The 17,086-nt window shown below is 36.3% G+C and overlaps 1 protein-coding gene across 2 annotated transcripts in view; it reads right to left on the reverse strand.

Annotated features, from left to right (window-relative positions):
- The window catches only part of LOC145764761 (uncharacterized), a 68,790-nt gene that overhangs the window by 35,675 nt on the left and 16,029 nt on the right, over positions 1-17,086 (reverse strand). Inside the window, exon 12 of one of the 2 annotated variants that reach the window (XR_014288520.1) lies at positions 14,424-16,937. Coding sequence is in view for 1 of the 2 variants with exons in the window: in XM_082576427.1 (XP_082432553.1) it covers positions 16,849-16,937 (89 nt within the window). In the remaining variant the exon portion in view is untranslated. Of the gene's footprint in view, positions 1-12,562; positions 16,938-17,086 lie in introns of those variants that run through there. The other variant, XM_082576427.1, reaches the window with a different exon arrangement.

Raw genomic sequence — 17,086 nt, forward strand, 5'->3', positions numbered from 1 at the left:
AGGCTTTTAGGAGAACATATCTTGCAAAGGTGCGTTTCCTTCAATTACGTCAAAGCATTTAGGATTATACAGCCACATTTCCTGCTGCCTTTGAGAATTCACAATATAGCCTACTGTACCTTCTAAAAATTTCGTGTAAAGTGGTTAATGGCTGACATAATGAAATATGGTCAAGTAAAAAAGCTTTTCAAGAACACCTAAATTTAATATTGAAAATGACGAATTGTAAAAGCATTTGAAAAATGTCTATCCAAATAAGAGAAATAGAGTTTCAGTATAACTTTGAAAGAATTATTTTGCTAATGGCATCTTGTTTGAAATGAATATGCAATGATATTGAACTTTTAAGTTTATTGAAAATAGTAAAGTGCTTAACTGCTGACGATCGCAATCAAGACCTAAAATTCGTAGTTTATAATTTTATTTTTAAATTTTACTAAATATTGCAAAATTGATGAGTAAAATTTTGTAAAATGTTTTATGATATGAAACAAAATTTTTAACAAGTTCGCTTCTTATTCGAAAAAAAAAGACCTAGTATTGAAACCAATGATTTAAACTTTGAATTTTTGACCAAACACACCACAGTAGGCTACGTTTATATTACGTGGCTGAATGTAGTGCAATTGTGGGTTAACAACGTTAGATCACTAAAGTCTTAGAAACGTTACCACAAGGATTGTTCAGACACCAGTTCCGCTCAATGCTTCTATAACTTGTGAAGTAATCACACGCTGTTCGAGATACCATTACCCCCCAGTTCAAGAAAAAAAAGTTCTGTAGCTTATTAAATGGAGGTAAAAACTCTGGCAAATAATTATTGGTTTAACGTGGGCTTGAAAAAAAAACATCAAAAAAGATTGCAGCTTCTTTGAGTTTCAAAATTGTAACAAAATGGTCTTGTAATATGATCACCACGCGTTCAATCCTAATGGATCACTGTCACTGGTACAAGCTACTGTGATCGCCATTGAGTTAGCTAACTTTGCGTACCATTATGGCTTTTTGTTAGCTAAGTTAGTTCTTGATTGTAGCTTGTTCAACTGTTTTCTTGATCTCTTGGTATTAATTTTTAGTAAAGCGTAGAAGCCGCTTGCGTACATTTATAAATAGATTGGTACAGAGTTCCTTTTCACTTAAACTTCTGGAGCCGAGAGCCTATCCTTTTACCACAGATTCTTATTTTGAAGATAAGATATGCTTTGGTGATTTGCAGTGGAGAAGGTATAGTCTGGAACCAGTCTCAATCGACCAAAAGACAGGGTAGAGTCTTTGAGACGAAGGTAATACTGTAAGTTGAACACCTTTAAAATAGGCTAAAGAAAGTTTGCAATGGTGTGGTATCCAAACATCTAGGCTAGTCATTGGGCTTCGGTCTCCATATTTTAGGGGCTAGAGCAAAACATTTTTTCTAAATCTCACTCTAATGACATAGCAATAATCATAATTAGATAATTTCGCTAAGTTAAATTTAAATGTCAACTTAGAAATGATAAGCAATATCCGTAATTGATCTGTAGCAATATAAGTTCATTTTCACTCTTGCAGTGGATTGCATCGAGGTGGTTAATTAACATCAAATTGATTAATTATTTTCACAACAAAGTTTATGTTGTAAAAAAGCTATGGGAGAAGTGCATAAAAAAGATAAGAATCGACTGCAACCAACAAGACAACACATAACACTTTTACAGAAATTGGCCAATTAATCATCGTCCGCATGGGTTATGTGTCATACAGGACAAAAAGAGTTTTTTCAGCTTTTCCTCTTTCTGTAGTAGGCGTGAAATGGAAATGCATTAATCGATTCCAAAACTAGTTTAAAATTAGAATTACACAATTTTTGCAGAAATGCAATTCAACGAGAATTCAAGTTAGAATTTTATGCAGTCAACTTGAGTTCCATGGCTTCAATGTTTTCTTCTTAAAAAATGCTGAAGATTGCAATGTCAAGCTTGAAACATTATGCTCTGTAATGTAGACTTCTGATGGCCAATACGCCGCAAAACGCTTACCAATGCTGATTTGTTTCTCCATAAGAGTTTTAGAAAACTCAAAAAATTAAATTAGATTTTAATTATCGGAATTTTGCTCTTAATTCTTAAGTTATCAGTAAATTTCTCGAGTTACAACTATAATTATCCAATCTAACTTGGACATGATCGTACAACGGGAAACCAGAGCCAACAGATAGTTTCTTGGTTTAGCCTAATATGCTTTGGAAATGCCCATGCACATACACCATAGTAGCTATTTTATTTTTTATATTCTAGCCATCATCTGCAGATAGGCTAATACTGTATGGTATAAATTTTATCTTGGAATTTTTCACAAGTTTTATTTGGCAGTAATGTAAACCACGTAATTTTGTAGTATATAGGGATTAGAAAGTAGAAAATTTATGATTTCCAGCATAAGAGTTTTTAATTGTAACATAAGTAAATTTACTTGATAAAATGTGATACTCATGACTGTGTAAGGTTTAAATACATTTCTTATCAGAAACACACTCAAAACGTAACACTAATTTAAGATACATGAAAATTTATTCTCTAATTTCAGTTGTGCATTGAAAAATTTCGTGAATCATTCTGTCCTCGAAATAAATCATTTCTATTTTTACTGAACTCTAAAACTATAATCGTGTCTTAACACCTGGCTATTCACTTAGAGCGTATGAACGTATCTTATTCATGCGAATAAATTCCAAATAAGGGCCTTGCCGCTAGCAATGTGGTGTTTGTTTCTTTCAAAATATCTTAATGAACCATATATGGGCATTTTAACCGGAGAAAAACAAAATATAAAAGGTTACATTGGACTTGGAATGTTAAAACAAACTTAAAAGATGCTGCAGGATTTCGGTCACAATATGACTTGGGCTGCAAGCGTCCGTAAAAAGCAATTAGATTCTTTGAATGCGGATTCTGCGGTATAATGCGTAGCTGCTGTGTTGCGCTGGGGAAGAATTGAACACGCTGTTTCCAGTTACAGTCTTGCAAGGAACAGAAATGAATGTATCTAACAAAATGATTGCTACAATGATTGCCACACTCATTTGTTAAAGCAAACTCTGTCTAGAAACTAACAGCAATAATTAATCTACATTTTACATGCTGTAAATTCAAGCTTGGAAACAAATTTGCCTGTTTATGTGCCTCAACTATCATGCCATGCTTAGTTAATCTCAAAATGGAAAGTTTTCTAATTACAACTCTTGCTGTCCTTTCCAGCTAAAATTTCCCCGAAGATTATCACAGTATCACAAATGAGTCATATTGTGTAGCCTACCATTTCACCAAGCACAGTGTCCTGTGTCAGCAGAATGACAAAGTGGGTCATTGTGAAAAGGTATCATGGAGATATCACTTTATCAAGTTAATCGCATAATAATGAAAGCATCGAACAACTTCTGCGATTTTCTATATTTGCTTATGGAATGCCTTAGTTTGCATTCTTTTGCGATTTTTCTTTGTATTGTTTTCTATTTTTACTTTGTCATCTGCTTACAAACCGCCGAACAAGCTGACAAAGAATAGAAATATCTATAAGTAATCACAATCAATTTTGTCTCCTTATAGACACATTTAAGTTGGGTGACTGCTTCTTGGCATTGTGCTAAGAAGTTTTTAAAGTTTCTAGAAAAATATTCACCTTGAGATGACATTTTTATCGCTTTTTGGTTTTAATGCTTTAGCATATTGGTTTTCGTCGATATACCATCGCATTGAAGCTCAGCTAGCAGTTTTTGCCGCTTTTATATCGTTTCAACGTTAATAAACGTAAAACGGCAGCTTTCGTTGGCTGGGATTATCATCTTTAACATCAAGCGTCCAGGTTTTAAAATAAAAACTAAAAAACTCTGTTACACAGGAATAGTTTGCAATAATTTAAGTAAATAAATCTGAGCTTGCTGCCAGTGTTATAAGTTCTCGAGTGCATATTTGCAATCGGACACAAAAGAATCTGATTGGTCAGCGTAGGGGCGTCGACTGTGTAATAAACAGCAATGCCAATAATTGAGCTCACAGCAGCCTTACGATTTATTTCACAAAATTAAGAAAGTTGGTGTGAATTTCAAGGTAATGGCATTTTTGTTGTACATGTAAAATTGTAAAATAAGCGCAAATTTTGTTTATAATAATCATTCGCTATCTCCGCTTGCAGCAGATTGCGCATCAAAATGGGTTACTTGACAGGGTTCCATGTGATTTTATGAGCCGTACTGCTTCCATGCTGGCTCAAGGCAGATTGGAAGAGGGTGATATGTCACCAGATTATACCCTTAATTTTGCTTATACCCTATTCATCTTATCAATAAGTTATCAAAGGCTAGAAATCGCTTTTATAATTTCTACTACATTTAGCATGATGCGTGGGAATTGAAGATTTAGATTCAATACCAAGAAGGCAAAAAGAGCAATCCTTGTTTTCAGTGTTGTACGCGTCATTGAAATAATTTGACGGCGTCAGCGTCAGCGCGAATTGCCTAAAAACTTTACGGCGAAAAGGACTGCGTAAGCTTTTAAAGAAATTGACGGCGTCAGCGTCAGCGCTAATTTCTAGCGCTATTTTTTGCCAGCGTTTCATAAATCGTAAATATTTCAACCAAGTTCAGGCTAACAATAGCTATAAATGAAGAGCAGGTATTATGTTTTGAGACTGTATTGTAATTAGCTGCTCAGCCTATTAGTTATTTCCTTGCAGAAAAACAAGCATTTCAAAACGTTTGTCTGACAATCTGCTGCGTTTGGGACGCATATTCAGGGGCGCCGGAGCGATTTTTGACTGGATGGGCAGGAGTATGAAAAAAGGGCACTTTTGTTGCTGAAAGGCCAATTTTTTTTGTAAGTTTTAAGATAAGATATAGCGATAATGCTCATCTATCAGCTCATTATCGAGTATAATGATACAAGTGTCCGCTATACAAAGAACAATGGCACGGAAGGGCATCATGCTATTTTATAATGATGTAATATAACTTACTGTGATGAAGAATTTTGTGTCGTGAATATTATTTTGAGGCAAAAATAGAACATTATAGTTAGGCTAAAAGCGAATAGCATAAATTGTTATATTGCAAAGTGTGCAGGAGCTTACATGACCTTAAAAGGGCACCATTGCCCCCTCTTCCCTCCCCATCCACAGAAATTTGAGGGCAGGGGGCATCCGCTCCCCCTGCTCCCCCCCGCTTCCGGCGCCCCTGCGCATATTGTCCTTTCCAAGTGAAAACATGCGTTCCACAGCAGCGCTGGTTGGTATTGGTGTGTTGTATTTCAAAAACAAGTTGAAAACGTTTAGTCTGAAAGGTAGGCCTATCACTGTTTCAAGCGTGCTGTAATAGTTTAGCATGTATAAATCTTTTAACGAGGTCCACTGCACCAACATCGCTTTTTTCAGGAGCATAGAGCTCTTGAAATAAAGTATATTCAACGTCCGCGATGCCATTCATGAATTTTTCGCTTTCTGTCTCTGATCCCTCGTTCTCAATACATGGGTGATCACCATTTGGCGAACTTCTTCCGCATGTATTCCATAGAGCCATTCCAACCAACGCAAAAGCCGGTAATTCGGATGAGTCGCGCTGGCCAGAAAACATTGTGAAACTCTTATTATGAAACGAGATTTTCCATGAAAACAAAAAATGACGCTTAGCGCTTGAAATCGGCAAAATACTTGACGGCGCTATCACTTCCGTCAACTGAAAAATAAATTGACGGCGCTAGCCTCAGCGTCAACAAAAAGTTGACGCCGTCAAATGACGCCGTCAAATTGACGGCGTCAACGTACAACACTGCTTGTTTTCACCTTTAAGCATGTTATTAAATGAATAAGGGGACAGCTGATTCTAAAGTGGCCCAAGTCAAAGCAGTGATTTTGAGATAATCGAGTTTGGATATTCGTGCTGTGGTGGACGTTGTCGCTGAAGGTTTGCAATCTTTATTAATCCTCATTAGGGCATACAACCTTTATTAAAATAAGGATTGCAAACCTTCAGTGGCAATGTTTGTCGTGGCATGGGTCTTTGAACTTGATGATCTCAAATCCACTTTTTTAACTTGGGCCACTTTAGAATCAGCTATCCCATGCTCTCAATCGGTATAGAACCCGCTATTCTTTCAAGCGAAGGCAAGTTCAGGCAGGAGCGAATCCAGCATATAGCCTTAAGGAGGGGCGGGGGAGGGCGATTTTAACAAAACACCAGGATGTGTAAGTCTAAATTAATTTAAATTAATTTAAACTTACAAATACACCGTAAAATAAGTTACTTTTCTGTATTTTCGGAGGGGCAATCGCCCCAATTGCGCCCCCAATCTGAATCCGCCATTGTGTTCAGGCGCACCTTCTACCTGACTACGTTGCCAATTCCAGTTACGTTGACACATATCCCAAATGTAATTTTAAAAATGAAACACGTTTCTGAACGGGAAAATATATGTGTTGAAAAGAACAATTCTCGTCAGAACGTGGTGTTGTGCTATGTTAGTCAAATATTTTAATAAGTTTGAGTTTAAAACAATTTTTTTTTCTTCCTCAGTGAAAAAGATGAAGATGATATGTGAAAATAACCTAAAATTGCTATTTTTATAGCAAAATTAATATTTATGCAATAATTAAAGTAAAGAGATAAGATTGTTGCGCAAATGCTAGCAATGAGAACTGGAGGAATAAATGCAAATTAGTGTCCTATTCAATTGGTCTTTATCGGCGCATTTTTTCAGTTTTACAAAATCCGGGTATTTTTTCTTTATGTTGCAAGTACGTATTTATGAGTAACCTTAAGCTAACAAGTTAAAATGTGCAGTGGCAAGAAAAATGTCTTTTTTGTTTCACAACAAATGTGCAAAACAAGTTTAATTAATGGTTTAAAAATAAACGTGAAACTTTTATGACTAAAACTTGTTGTTTTGAAATTATTGCACAGCAGTGATTCAGCGTGTCTGCTGTCTACTCTCAACCATGTTTTGTACGAATATTCCATATTTTCAATACCAGCCCACATGCTTGTTGCTATGCCAAAGTTTCGACTGTAATAAAACCAAATAAACTCATAAAAATAAAAAAAATGACGTAACTGTCTTGGATGCCACAACGTTGGAAATCTCCGATCAACAACTGCTGCAGCCAATCGAAAGCTGTTGTCAGAATGACATATTTACGTCTTAACAAAAAACAAGTACAAAAATTACTAACTTAGTATTGTGCGAAAACTAAATTGTTATCGAGTGAAGGCTTGTTTTCCATCATATACCTCCTACACTGGTAAATAAATTAGTCGATGTCGGTCAAGCGGACCACATGCCGGACAAAAACATTACGCTTTATTAGCCAGCAAATCACGTATTGTTATATGGTAGGACAACACAACGTCTATACACACAGCGTCTGTAGACGTTGAATTAATGTAAAAAAGGGAAAAAAGTCTCGCTGACTGAAGCTTGCTTACGCTTGCTTACGCTTGCTTGAACTGGTTGCCGAGGTGAGCTGTTGGAAAATAGATTTTTTTTTTGTGAAGAAATACAACAACATCACAACCAAGCGATACAGTATAAGCAGCATTTTTTAAGCAAGAGGTCTTATTCAAAGCCTGGTCAACAATAACGTCAGCCTCTATGGAATTTGTTATTCTAATTTGGTTCAAAACTTCTGCTCAAACACAGAGTTTTTTTCACCACAGGTCCATCTCGGAGAGAACTCAGGGCAGCATCAAGAGGTGCATAATTTTAGGGTCCTCCATGCCAAAAATCATGGCCTTACCTTGTGGAAAAAAACGAAGGAAAAAGCAAATGCTTTTGTAAATAGGCCTATACATTCAAACGGAAACTCTAAAAAGAATATACTGTAGTGTAGATATTAATAGTGGGCTACTTAGGATGCATATTGTTTGTTTATCCCAACAAAATCCGGTTAAATACGAACGTGCAACTCAAAAGTTTTTTCTGCATTAATGGCGGTCGTTATAATGTTTAAACCGCATTGTGTCACCACCAAAGCATACATTGAAAGCTTCAATTCAACACTTAGGAGATTCAAATAACTGAATTTGTACAGCCAACATGTTTCTCTGTTTAAAGCTGAGAAACGACTATTTACAAGGCCTACAGTAAATTTTAATGCTCGAGTAGTTCTCCTTTCCAAACCGAAACTGTTAAGCCTGCCTGAATCCAATTACAAATCAATAATGGAGTGCAAAACAATGACGTCACTCCGACTAAGCTCTTTGTGATTTAGCAAGCCTCACTGCGGACACCTGACATGTTTGATTGACAAATGTTCAAAACGTTTATTTTAGTAAGGCGTCATCTAATCTGTTTTAGAGTGCTAGTGCACTGTAATCAATTTGGTTTAATTACATCTTTAATCCAGCGGTTCTACAGCAGCATTAGGCTACAATAGCTTAATAACAGAAGTGTGACTCCGATGCAACATTGACAAACAAAAGTCCAAGTCGTTGTTAAAGTGGTAAAAACGTTCTTCGTTCAAGTTTCGAAGATAGCCAACGGTAGCCCTAATGTAATGCTCAAAATTAGCCTGACTAGGCTAAACTTTTTTGTATGGCTAATTTACAATATTGACAAATTTCTTCATTAAACAATACCAGAAGTACAGTATTTATAGTTTGTTTTCCGCTTTATAAACTGTTAGTTTATTATCTTTGTTTCTACGTAGGCTAAGCTTTTGATGATCTTGGTAAAATTTCTTTAAGAGAACGGACAAAACGTTCTTTCTTCTTAGTGAACCGCATTGCACTTTTTAGTTTTGTTCTTACTTTTTACAAACACTTTCTTTGAATTGTTTTTTACATTCTGTATCTCCACGCAAAAATGAAAAGTAAAAGCACTTTCTATGAAATGTTTCGGCCACATTTAACGTTCATCGATATGTTTTTGCATAATGGCATACACAAACTGAAAAAATATTGTTTGAAGCAAATCATGAGGATTTAGATTTAAGATAACTAATGATTCATTGCTTCCACCTAACTGCAGCAACATTTCCCTCTCGATCGCTTTGCTGATGATTCAACTGACTAAAATCCTGCGATAGCGAGAGTGAGAATTACAGAGGAAGTTTACTGTGGAGAAAGGTTTTGCTGAATGTTACTACGAACAATAGTCAATGTTGATTTGAAACTTGAGAAAATTACAATTGTAAACTTGAACTCAAGATTAAGTTAAAATCAATAATAATTAATCAGAATAAAAGAATTTAATTAAACTTTTGTGTATTCGTGCTCAGCCACAAATAAAAACTTATTAAGTTTCACCCGCTGGATTGCAGTTGTTGAATTGAGACTAATCTTCTGAAAATTATTGATTACAAAGATGCAGCTTGCCTACTCCAATGGCGTGGCACCCAAAAAACCCGAAACCCAAAAAGCCCTAACCATTAGGCAACGGTGGTGTGGTGAAGCATTCAGTTAAATTTCTTTGTATCAAAAATTTTCGATCAGAATATCACGTGTCGAGTCACATGACTGAAATCAGCTGAATCGCGAATGAACATGTCACGCATGATTGCGTACCTTTTCGACTGGTCACTAGTGGGTAATGTTAAAGTGCCTACCACCCGAATCACCAGAAACTTGCTGTCCACTCGAGCCAAACTACAACAAAACTCCATGACGAAACTGTGCCAGTTAAATGCTGAACGGTAATGACTAGGGCAACCAATTTTTTGACCTAAAAACTTGAAATTTTGACTTTATAAGTTACAAATTTTGACCTAATTTTGACCAATAGCTTTCTGCGTTTGCAACCCAAGTGCGAAATACAAAGCATATTAGAAATCAAACCGTTAGGTAAGGATATCTTCTTTTCTAATGAAATATGAGAAAAATGTGGAAGACTCAAGGACACCACATCTAACCAACAGCGAACAGGTATAATGAAAGTCACTCGAAAAACTGCAAAAGATAAATATGGAGAGTTTTTAAATGTCCCGAAATTACTGAGAGGGTTCTGCACTGTTATACTTCAACATCAAGTAATGTTTCACATTATCGCCTTTGAAGTTCCTGTCTCTGGCCAAATTTTTTCCTAAAATAGAGAAAAACAGAACTTGCTTGGGAGTTCCTCAGCAGGCTATAAAAATGTGGTGAAATATCATCTCGTCCCATTTTCACAATGCACTTGATGTCATTCCTTGAGATTCTTGCTTCAATATATTTTCCAATTCGGCAGCCATCAACACCAAAGTTAAGGGACCTCATTTTCTGGTAAGCTTATTGAATGGTGTATCGGCTGTCTTCCATCTTCTGAATTGAATCGAGCAGTGCGCTGTACTGCTCCTCTATTTTTACAAGGTGAGTAGCTAAATTGGGAGCTTTTACAGCATCTGGAGCACGCCGCAGCAAGACACCACCATCATGGAAGCCTTCCACAATATTTCTTACTTCCGGTAGACTTCTTGAATAATAGAAAGCAGCTTTCAACCAAGGGCCCATCTAGTTACATTTGGCTGTGGAGGTTGGCCAATGGAAGTAAAACTAGCTCTTCTTGACCTGTTTTTAATGGTCACTGCTTTAACCCTGGCAACCAACTCATCAACAGCAGGGTAGTTGGCTAATATTCAATCGTCAGTAGTGGGCGAAACAAGATTATTACCTCAGAAATTGCAACAAATCGATTATTACGTCAGAATAGCAACAGAAACTGCAACAAAAAATCAGTATCTGTGTAGCTTTAATAAAATATCAATAGAGAGAAGAAAAACTACATTAAAAGAAAATTTTGACCTAACCATGAATTTTGACTTTTTTTTTACTTAATAACTTTGAAACCTCTCTTCGTTTCAGCCTGAAATTTAGTTTGTGGACGTTTTATAAACTTTGAACAAGGCAGAAAAATTTTGACTTTTGGTTGCCCTAGTAATGACAATGAAATAGCCAAGTTACTAGAAGTAATGGCTGAATATACTGATATGATTTAGAAAAATATGTTATGCAGCCTACGTAAAGATCTCCTGATTGCAAGCCGTATCAAAACGACGGAAATACATTTCCTTTATCACTTTAAAATCCCAACAAACTAAAGTGTTTCATTATGGCTATCTCCAAATATTAAACCTGTTTTATCCATGTCATTTGAACTTGTTGATAATTCGGTACAATCTTTTAATAGGAGTTTAACGAGCAAGATAAAGGTGTACTTCCGACTTGGCGAGAAAAAACGTTTGTAGAGCAATGATATGCCAGACGGAGTAAAGGTGTTTAAGATACAAGAAAGATAAAAAATCGAATGTGCAAGCCACTGAGAAATCCATGCTATTATCAGACGAGCATTGCTGCAGAAAAGATTTGAAATGTAAGACAGTAGACGAATAATTATTAGGCTATTAGGCCTACAAACAAGGTTGCAATAGTAGGCCTAATACAAATAAGACACATGACCATAGGCTACTGTTTGTCCACAAAAATTCTATTTTCATATCTTATTTTATAGGTTTTCAGACTTTAAGGCAATCTTTCACTCCAACAGCGATTTGATTGATTGAATCTTTATCCTCGGACTGGAAAAGCTTCTTGCAGAGCTTAATCCTGGCAGTTTGGCATACTTGTAGAGGCTTTGAATCACTGACGCAGGCCCGGTCATCGAGATTGACAGAGTGAAGTTTCCGATTGTTGAAGTCTTGTTGCCGGGGAATTATTCCATTCATTAGATGCCGCTGAATGGAGAGCAGTCCTTAACGTGCGTTGCTCAAGCGCACACCTCGAGAGTCGAACCAGCGCCGCTTGATCTTGAAGCTTCTTCGTTCCAGAAGTGACGAGCTAACCAATTGAGCTATCGGGGCGGGGCGGTAACTAATTGAGCTATTTAGGGGGGTCCTTGGTCACATGCCTCCAAAAACAACAAAAAATCGAGTAAAAATATGCAATTTTTCTTCATTTCTACAAAATCTTATCGTTCGCTTTGCTCGTTCAACCACATTTTATTAACTTGACCACTGACGTATGGCCGTGTTTTTTCGAAATCATCAAAGTACAAATTTCGTCGCGTGTCACTTAAAAACTCAAAAAATGTAACATTCGTTTCAAAAAAACGCTACGACCTAACCAAGTTCTATTGACAATTAACCTTTTCCTTAAGGGGATTAAAATACACACCTTTCCCTTAAATGGGAAAACTAATGTTGAATTTTTTAAGGGTTAGCTACGTTGCTACAACTAACTTAAGATTTGAAACACTTGTAGCTAGCTCTCTAGCGCACGATAGTGCTAAAATTAATAACTATATTTTTCTACACACACAACTTATCCTACTATCTAGTCTTGTTTTTGTTTTTTTAAATATTTAACAGCGAAAAATTCAAATTGACAAAAAAATTGCTTACTTTCTGTGTGGCAAGGCAAGACGTAGGCTTAAGTCAGTTTTTGTTGATAGGCGTAATAATTTTGAAATTCCAGCAATATTTTCTTCATTTCACTAATCTTTTTCGAGATGGAGCTAAATAAAAGCTAAAATTTGTATTAAAGTGTTTGAACACCTGTACAAATTGTGCAGTACACCTTTAACACACGTGGATGTGTACAATACACTGGCTAAAAAGCACTGTCCCAGTCAAACGTATCCTACAATACCAAGATTCCTTTTCGCTGGTGCTTTGATACCAAGACAGAATATTCCTTCCACTAACTAGTCATATCAAAGACAAAACCGGTTGTAGTTTTCGTGAATATATTGAGAGGAAGTAGAGATAATAATCACCAAATCAGAACTAACGAGGGGTAGAAACCTAACCAGGAAATCAACTCTTTTTAACATTGATTCAACATCTTCAAACGTTGAATCAATGCAAAAAAGAAGTGAGTAATTGGCTGGAAAAGACAAAAACACGGCAATATTGCAAACAAGCTCCCCAGACAGCAAAATCCGTCATTTCTACATAGATTCTACGTCTGCAGACGCTAAATCAATGTAAAAATGATGGATTTTGCTGTGGGGGGTCGCAAGGACAGGTAAAGTATGGAGGGCAATACTGCGACAAAAACTAAAAGCAAATATTAAATATCAGCTTAAGAATGCTGCAATGGCACAGAACGCAACCTGAAAGACAAGTAAGCAAAAAAATCTATTTAAAAGCATTCAAGTACAATAAGAAAAAAATATTTTGACGATGAAGTTGATTGAGTTTCTAAGATTTTAGTTTCCTGCTCTCCTGACAGGTATATTGGCCCAGGCATTAAATAATGAATCTTTTACATTGAAGAAACAACCGAGAACGCAAAAATTCTAGCAACAAGTCCAAACTGTAATGCTGATAGATTGAATCACAATTCGCTGTGTTAAAAATTTAGGACCAAAAGATCGAACAATCGTTTAAAACTAATTCCCGCCTTAATATGTCGTGAACCTCGATTGTTACATCATTAATCCACCTAACGACTGATCATGAAAGCAGAGACTGGCTGTTCTCTCATAGCCTTCCAGTGTAGTCCGGGAACATCGTAAACCTGGCGTGGTATAAGGATAGACTCTCGGCCACAGAAGCTCAGGCGAAGAACAAACTTAGTTGCACACGGCAAATGATTGTAATGCAAACAACTTGTGTAGTGTTACGGATAGATGTGTTAATGTGTTGTGTCCTCGTTCAGTCTGTGTTCAAAACTAGAACGAATTTGAAATTCTAAGAATACTGCGCCGCAAAAGCTGGGTTACAACAAGTGTAATCTATGACTGACGATGGAAGTCAGAAAACTACTAGTTTTTCTTCAGTTTGTTAACGTATTTGAGACGTAAATTGACGGAACAAATTTTGTAATATGACGACAAACGTCAGTAGCTAAATTGGATCACTTCACACAAGGTGACTCTTTCAGGCGACGTTGAATCGTCGAGAAAGTTCGATAACAAAGCTTTCATGTCAAAGCACAAAGAAAGGTACCATCCAAACGTTGCATTTTGCGATGTTGAACTATTCTTCTAGATACGTGAAAATCACATATCATTTGCTAAAATTAGTGCGTATGACGAACCGTAAGTTATCAAAATAAATGCATATTAAATGAGTGTAGAAAAATAACATTATAACCATGTCGATATGATATATCATGACGTAAACTTAAGAAACATTATATGCTTGAAAGCTCTACGACTAGAGTTCATACTTATTGCAGAAACGTTATGACTTATAGGCTCCATTGTGACTGGGTTGATAAACGTGGACAAGCTTGTTGAGCCTGTCAAGCAATTTAACAAACCAACTTGCTAGCGACCTCATGCGGTCGTTAGCAGTGCGAACTGGCAATATTTAAAGTTATTGCCAGAAACAATAAAATCTCATTCAGCAATTGAGCAAGCGATGTGGAGGCCTGGGTCCTTTGTTTTGTATATCGGGGAGAGGTTTTTATTAAAGAGTTGTAAAATCTACGTTTCCAGTTGGGGTAGAAGTGTTTTTCTGCAACATTTCGTTGGAGCTTCCACCGTTTTAGTTTTGGCAAAGACTGTAATGTTGTCTTCGAAAAAACCCAAACTAACAAAGTGTATGAGATATTAGTCAAAATGATGATGATGATGGCGTATGAGCGATCTTTCCAGGCTAGATTGGAGGGCAGAAAATCTTCAGCCACTCAGCAGTCTCGTCATCCAGGACCCTCAGACTATGCGCACCGTGTGGAGGCCGATGGGTTAGGCAGTGGTGGACGACATGGTCTGCGGTCTGTTCCGTGGCACCACACTCGCATTCTGATGAAGGCACCACACTCGCATTAGTCAAAATAAATGAAGCAAACAGATCGGTAAACATAAAGAAAGGGTAACGCAGAAACTTGCTGCTTTAAGATTTTGGACTAACATAAGCAAAAAATAATGTTGAAACACTGAGCATAAAGCCATACATGACAAACATCGGCGTTAAAATGAAGCGTTTAAAGATTTTCCATGGCCACCTAGAAATACGGCCTGGTTTGTTACACTCTACAAGACTTTTCCAGATTTTGTCAACTTTTGGTAACTGCCTGAATGAAATTTTCAAAAATCGTATTTAACATTTTTTTCAATCCCCTCCCCAGATGATACACCCCCAGACAGAAAAATCAGTCATTATTGATGGATTTTGTTGTCTGGACAATGAGTTTCCACATTACAAGGATTGGGAAACCAAACACACTTTGACCCAGAAAATCTCACTCCAAGTAAGCCACTTGCCTACAGTTTGATTAAACATTTTCTAACTTACTTTTCTCATTTTTTACTGCTTCTCCAAGGCAAAATAAACAAACGTTTAAATGATTGCGAGTCAGCACAGCGTGAAAAAAGATCAGTTTAAGAAAATTTTAGTCAGACAACAGCGATCGTAAAAATCTGCAAAATGTGACAAATCAGGCCTCCCTTCCAGGTAGCCATGGATTACCTTATATATGGCACTTTCGTTAAGAGTATACGACTAGTGTGAAATTGAAACTAAAGAGCTAGTGGTCTGATAGTGACACTTATCCATTTTTATGTTGATGCAATGTCAAGTAAACATTAATTAATGTAACAAAAGCGAAATTTATCCATTACGAAAAAGCTTTCCAATCAAAAAGCAAAGAGATGCACAACCCAACACAGAAGGAAAAAGTGGGATTAGTTGTCACAAAAAAACATTGAGAGCTTGAAACAGATAAAAATGTAATTTCCGTGGCCTTGGGTGAAAAATCTTATGCAACTGTTACAATAATTTGTTTGTTTTATTCGTACCCATACAGCAAAATCCGTCATTATATGCTTGAAGTCTGCCAATGCAAAAATGACGGATTTGCTGTCTGGGTTACTACAAAATACCTCTGGGTAGAAAAGCAAATGTTACAAAAATTATAACTATCTTTTCCGTTTCTAAACTAACACCTTTTCAGAAATTCAAACTCACTTTCTCAAAAAAATAGTAGTGTCATAGTATGAAAAGTAAAAAACATTGCTAAATTCTTTTGTAGGGATCAGAACCAGTTTGTTTTATGTTTTTCTGATGTAACTGAGCTCTAAAATGGAAATAAAAAACAAACAAACAAACAGTTGCTACTTATTTCGTTGAAAAAATATTTGGTGACGTAAAATTAACAGAAACAAGTTTCAGCTTTCACGACACTTTGAAATTTCAATACGACCTTCATGTTTCCAATTTTTGATTTTATCTTCATAGCCCGGATAAATTATTTAGTTAAATATTTCCAATGGAAAGATAAGTTTTTTTTCAATAAACCAACGCCTTGATACGTTGATTGAACGCTAAAAGGGGGCAATATGAAAGCTTGAGCTAAAATAAATTGAAAATGTAACGGCAACTTTTAATATATGACGCTTTGGGTTGTTATTTCCACACGTTATTTTTGTGTGGCAACACCTTAAAACACCGTAAATTTTTAAAAGAACTTAAAAAGACTTCAAGGAGTTCTGCGAAATCATATTGCAATTACATTACATTGCATCAAAAAATATATAAAAGAACAACAAAAAACATAACATTCTTCGCCAATCTCATCATCGGAGCGGAAAAAGCAATATTTCTATCAGGCAGTAACTAGTATTTAGGTGTATTCTGTGGCAGTCACATATCGTTCGACCTAATTCAAAATTTTATGCTAAAAATCAAGCCAGGATGAAGACAAGCTTTTGCCTCGCAGGTTAAGTCTGAATTTTTAGGATCATCACAGGGCACTGAAAAACTACCCAGGAAGCAAACTCTATCATTTTTACATTGATTCAACGTCTACAGAAGTTGAATCAATGTAAAAATGATGGATTTTGCAAACTGGGTATAAACTAAGCACTGAAAAAATGTCAATATGTGAGGAAATAATAACGCATTCTGTTGTTTGTTGTCAGAAATAAATTATTAAACCTGTCCAGACAGACATCGATGGCAGCGGTGCTAGCCAATCTCAAAGCTCACACAGCTTGAAGAAGTACTTTTTTCTTCCTTTGCCAGCCGAATGCCAGCTACACTGACAACAGATGCCCCTGCAAAATATGTTTAAAAAAATCAAGACACTTTTCACGCCGTCATGAAAACTGCATCGCCCACTCCCAGTTTAAAATCTTATTATGACGAAGTGGACTAGTGGCTAGCACGGGTGCATTCCAATCAGTAGGCATTGATTCAATCCCGA

Source organism: Aplidium turbinatum, chromosome 2, assembly GCF_918807975.1.
Source record: "Aplidium turbinatum chromosome 2, kaAplTurb1.1, whole genome shotgun sequence".
In the NCBI taxonomy this organism is placed as follows: Eukaryota; Metazoa; Chordata; class Ascidiacea; order Aplousobranchia; family Polyclinidae; genus Aplidium; species Aplidium turbinatum.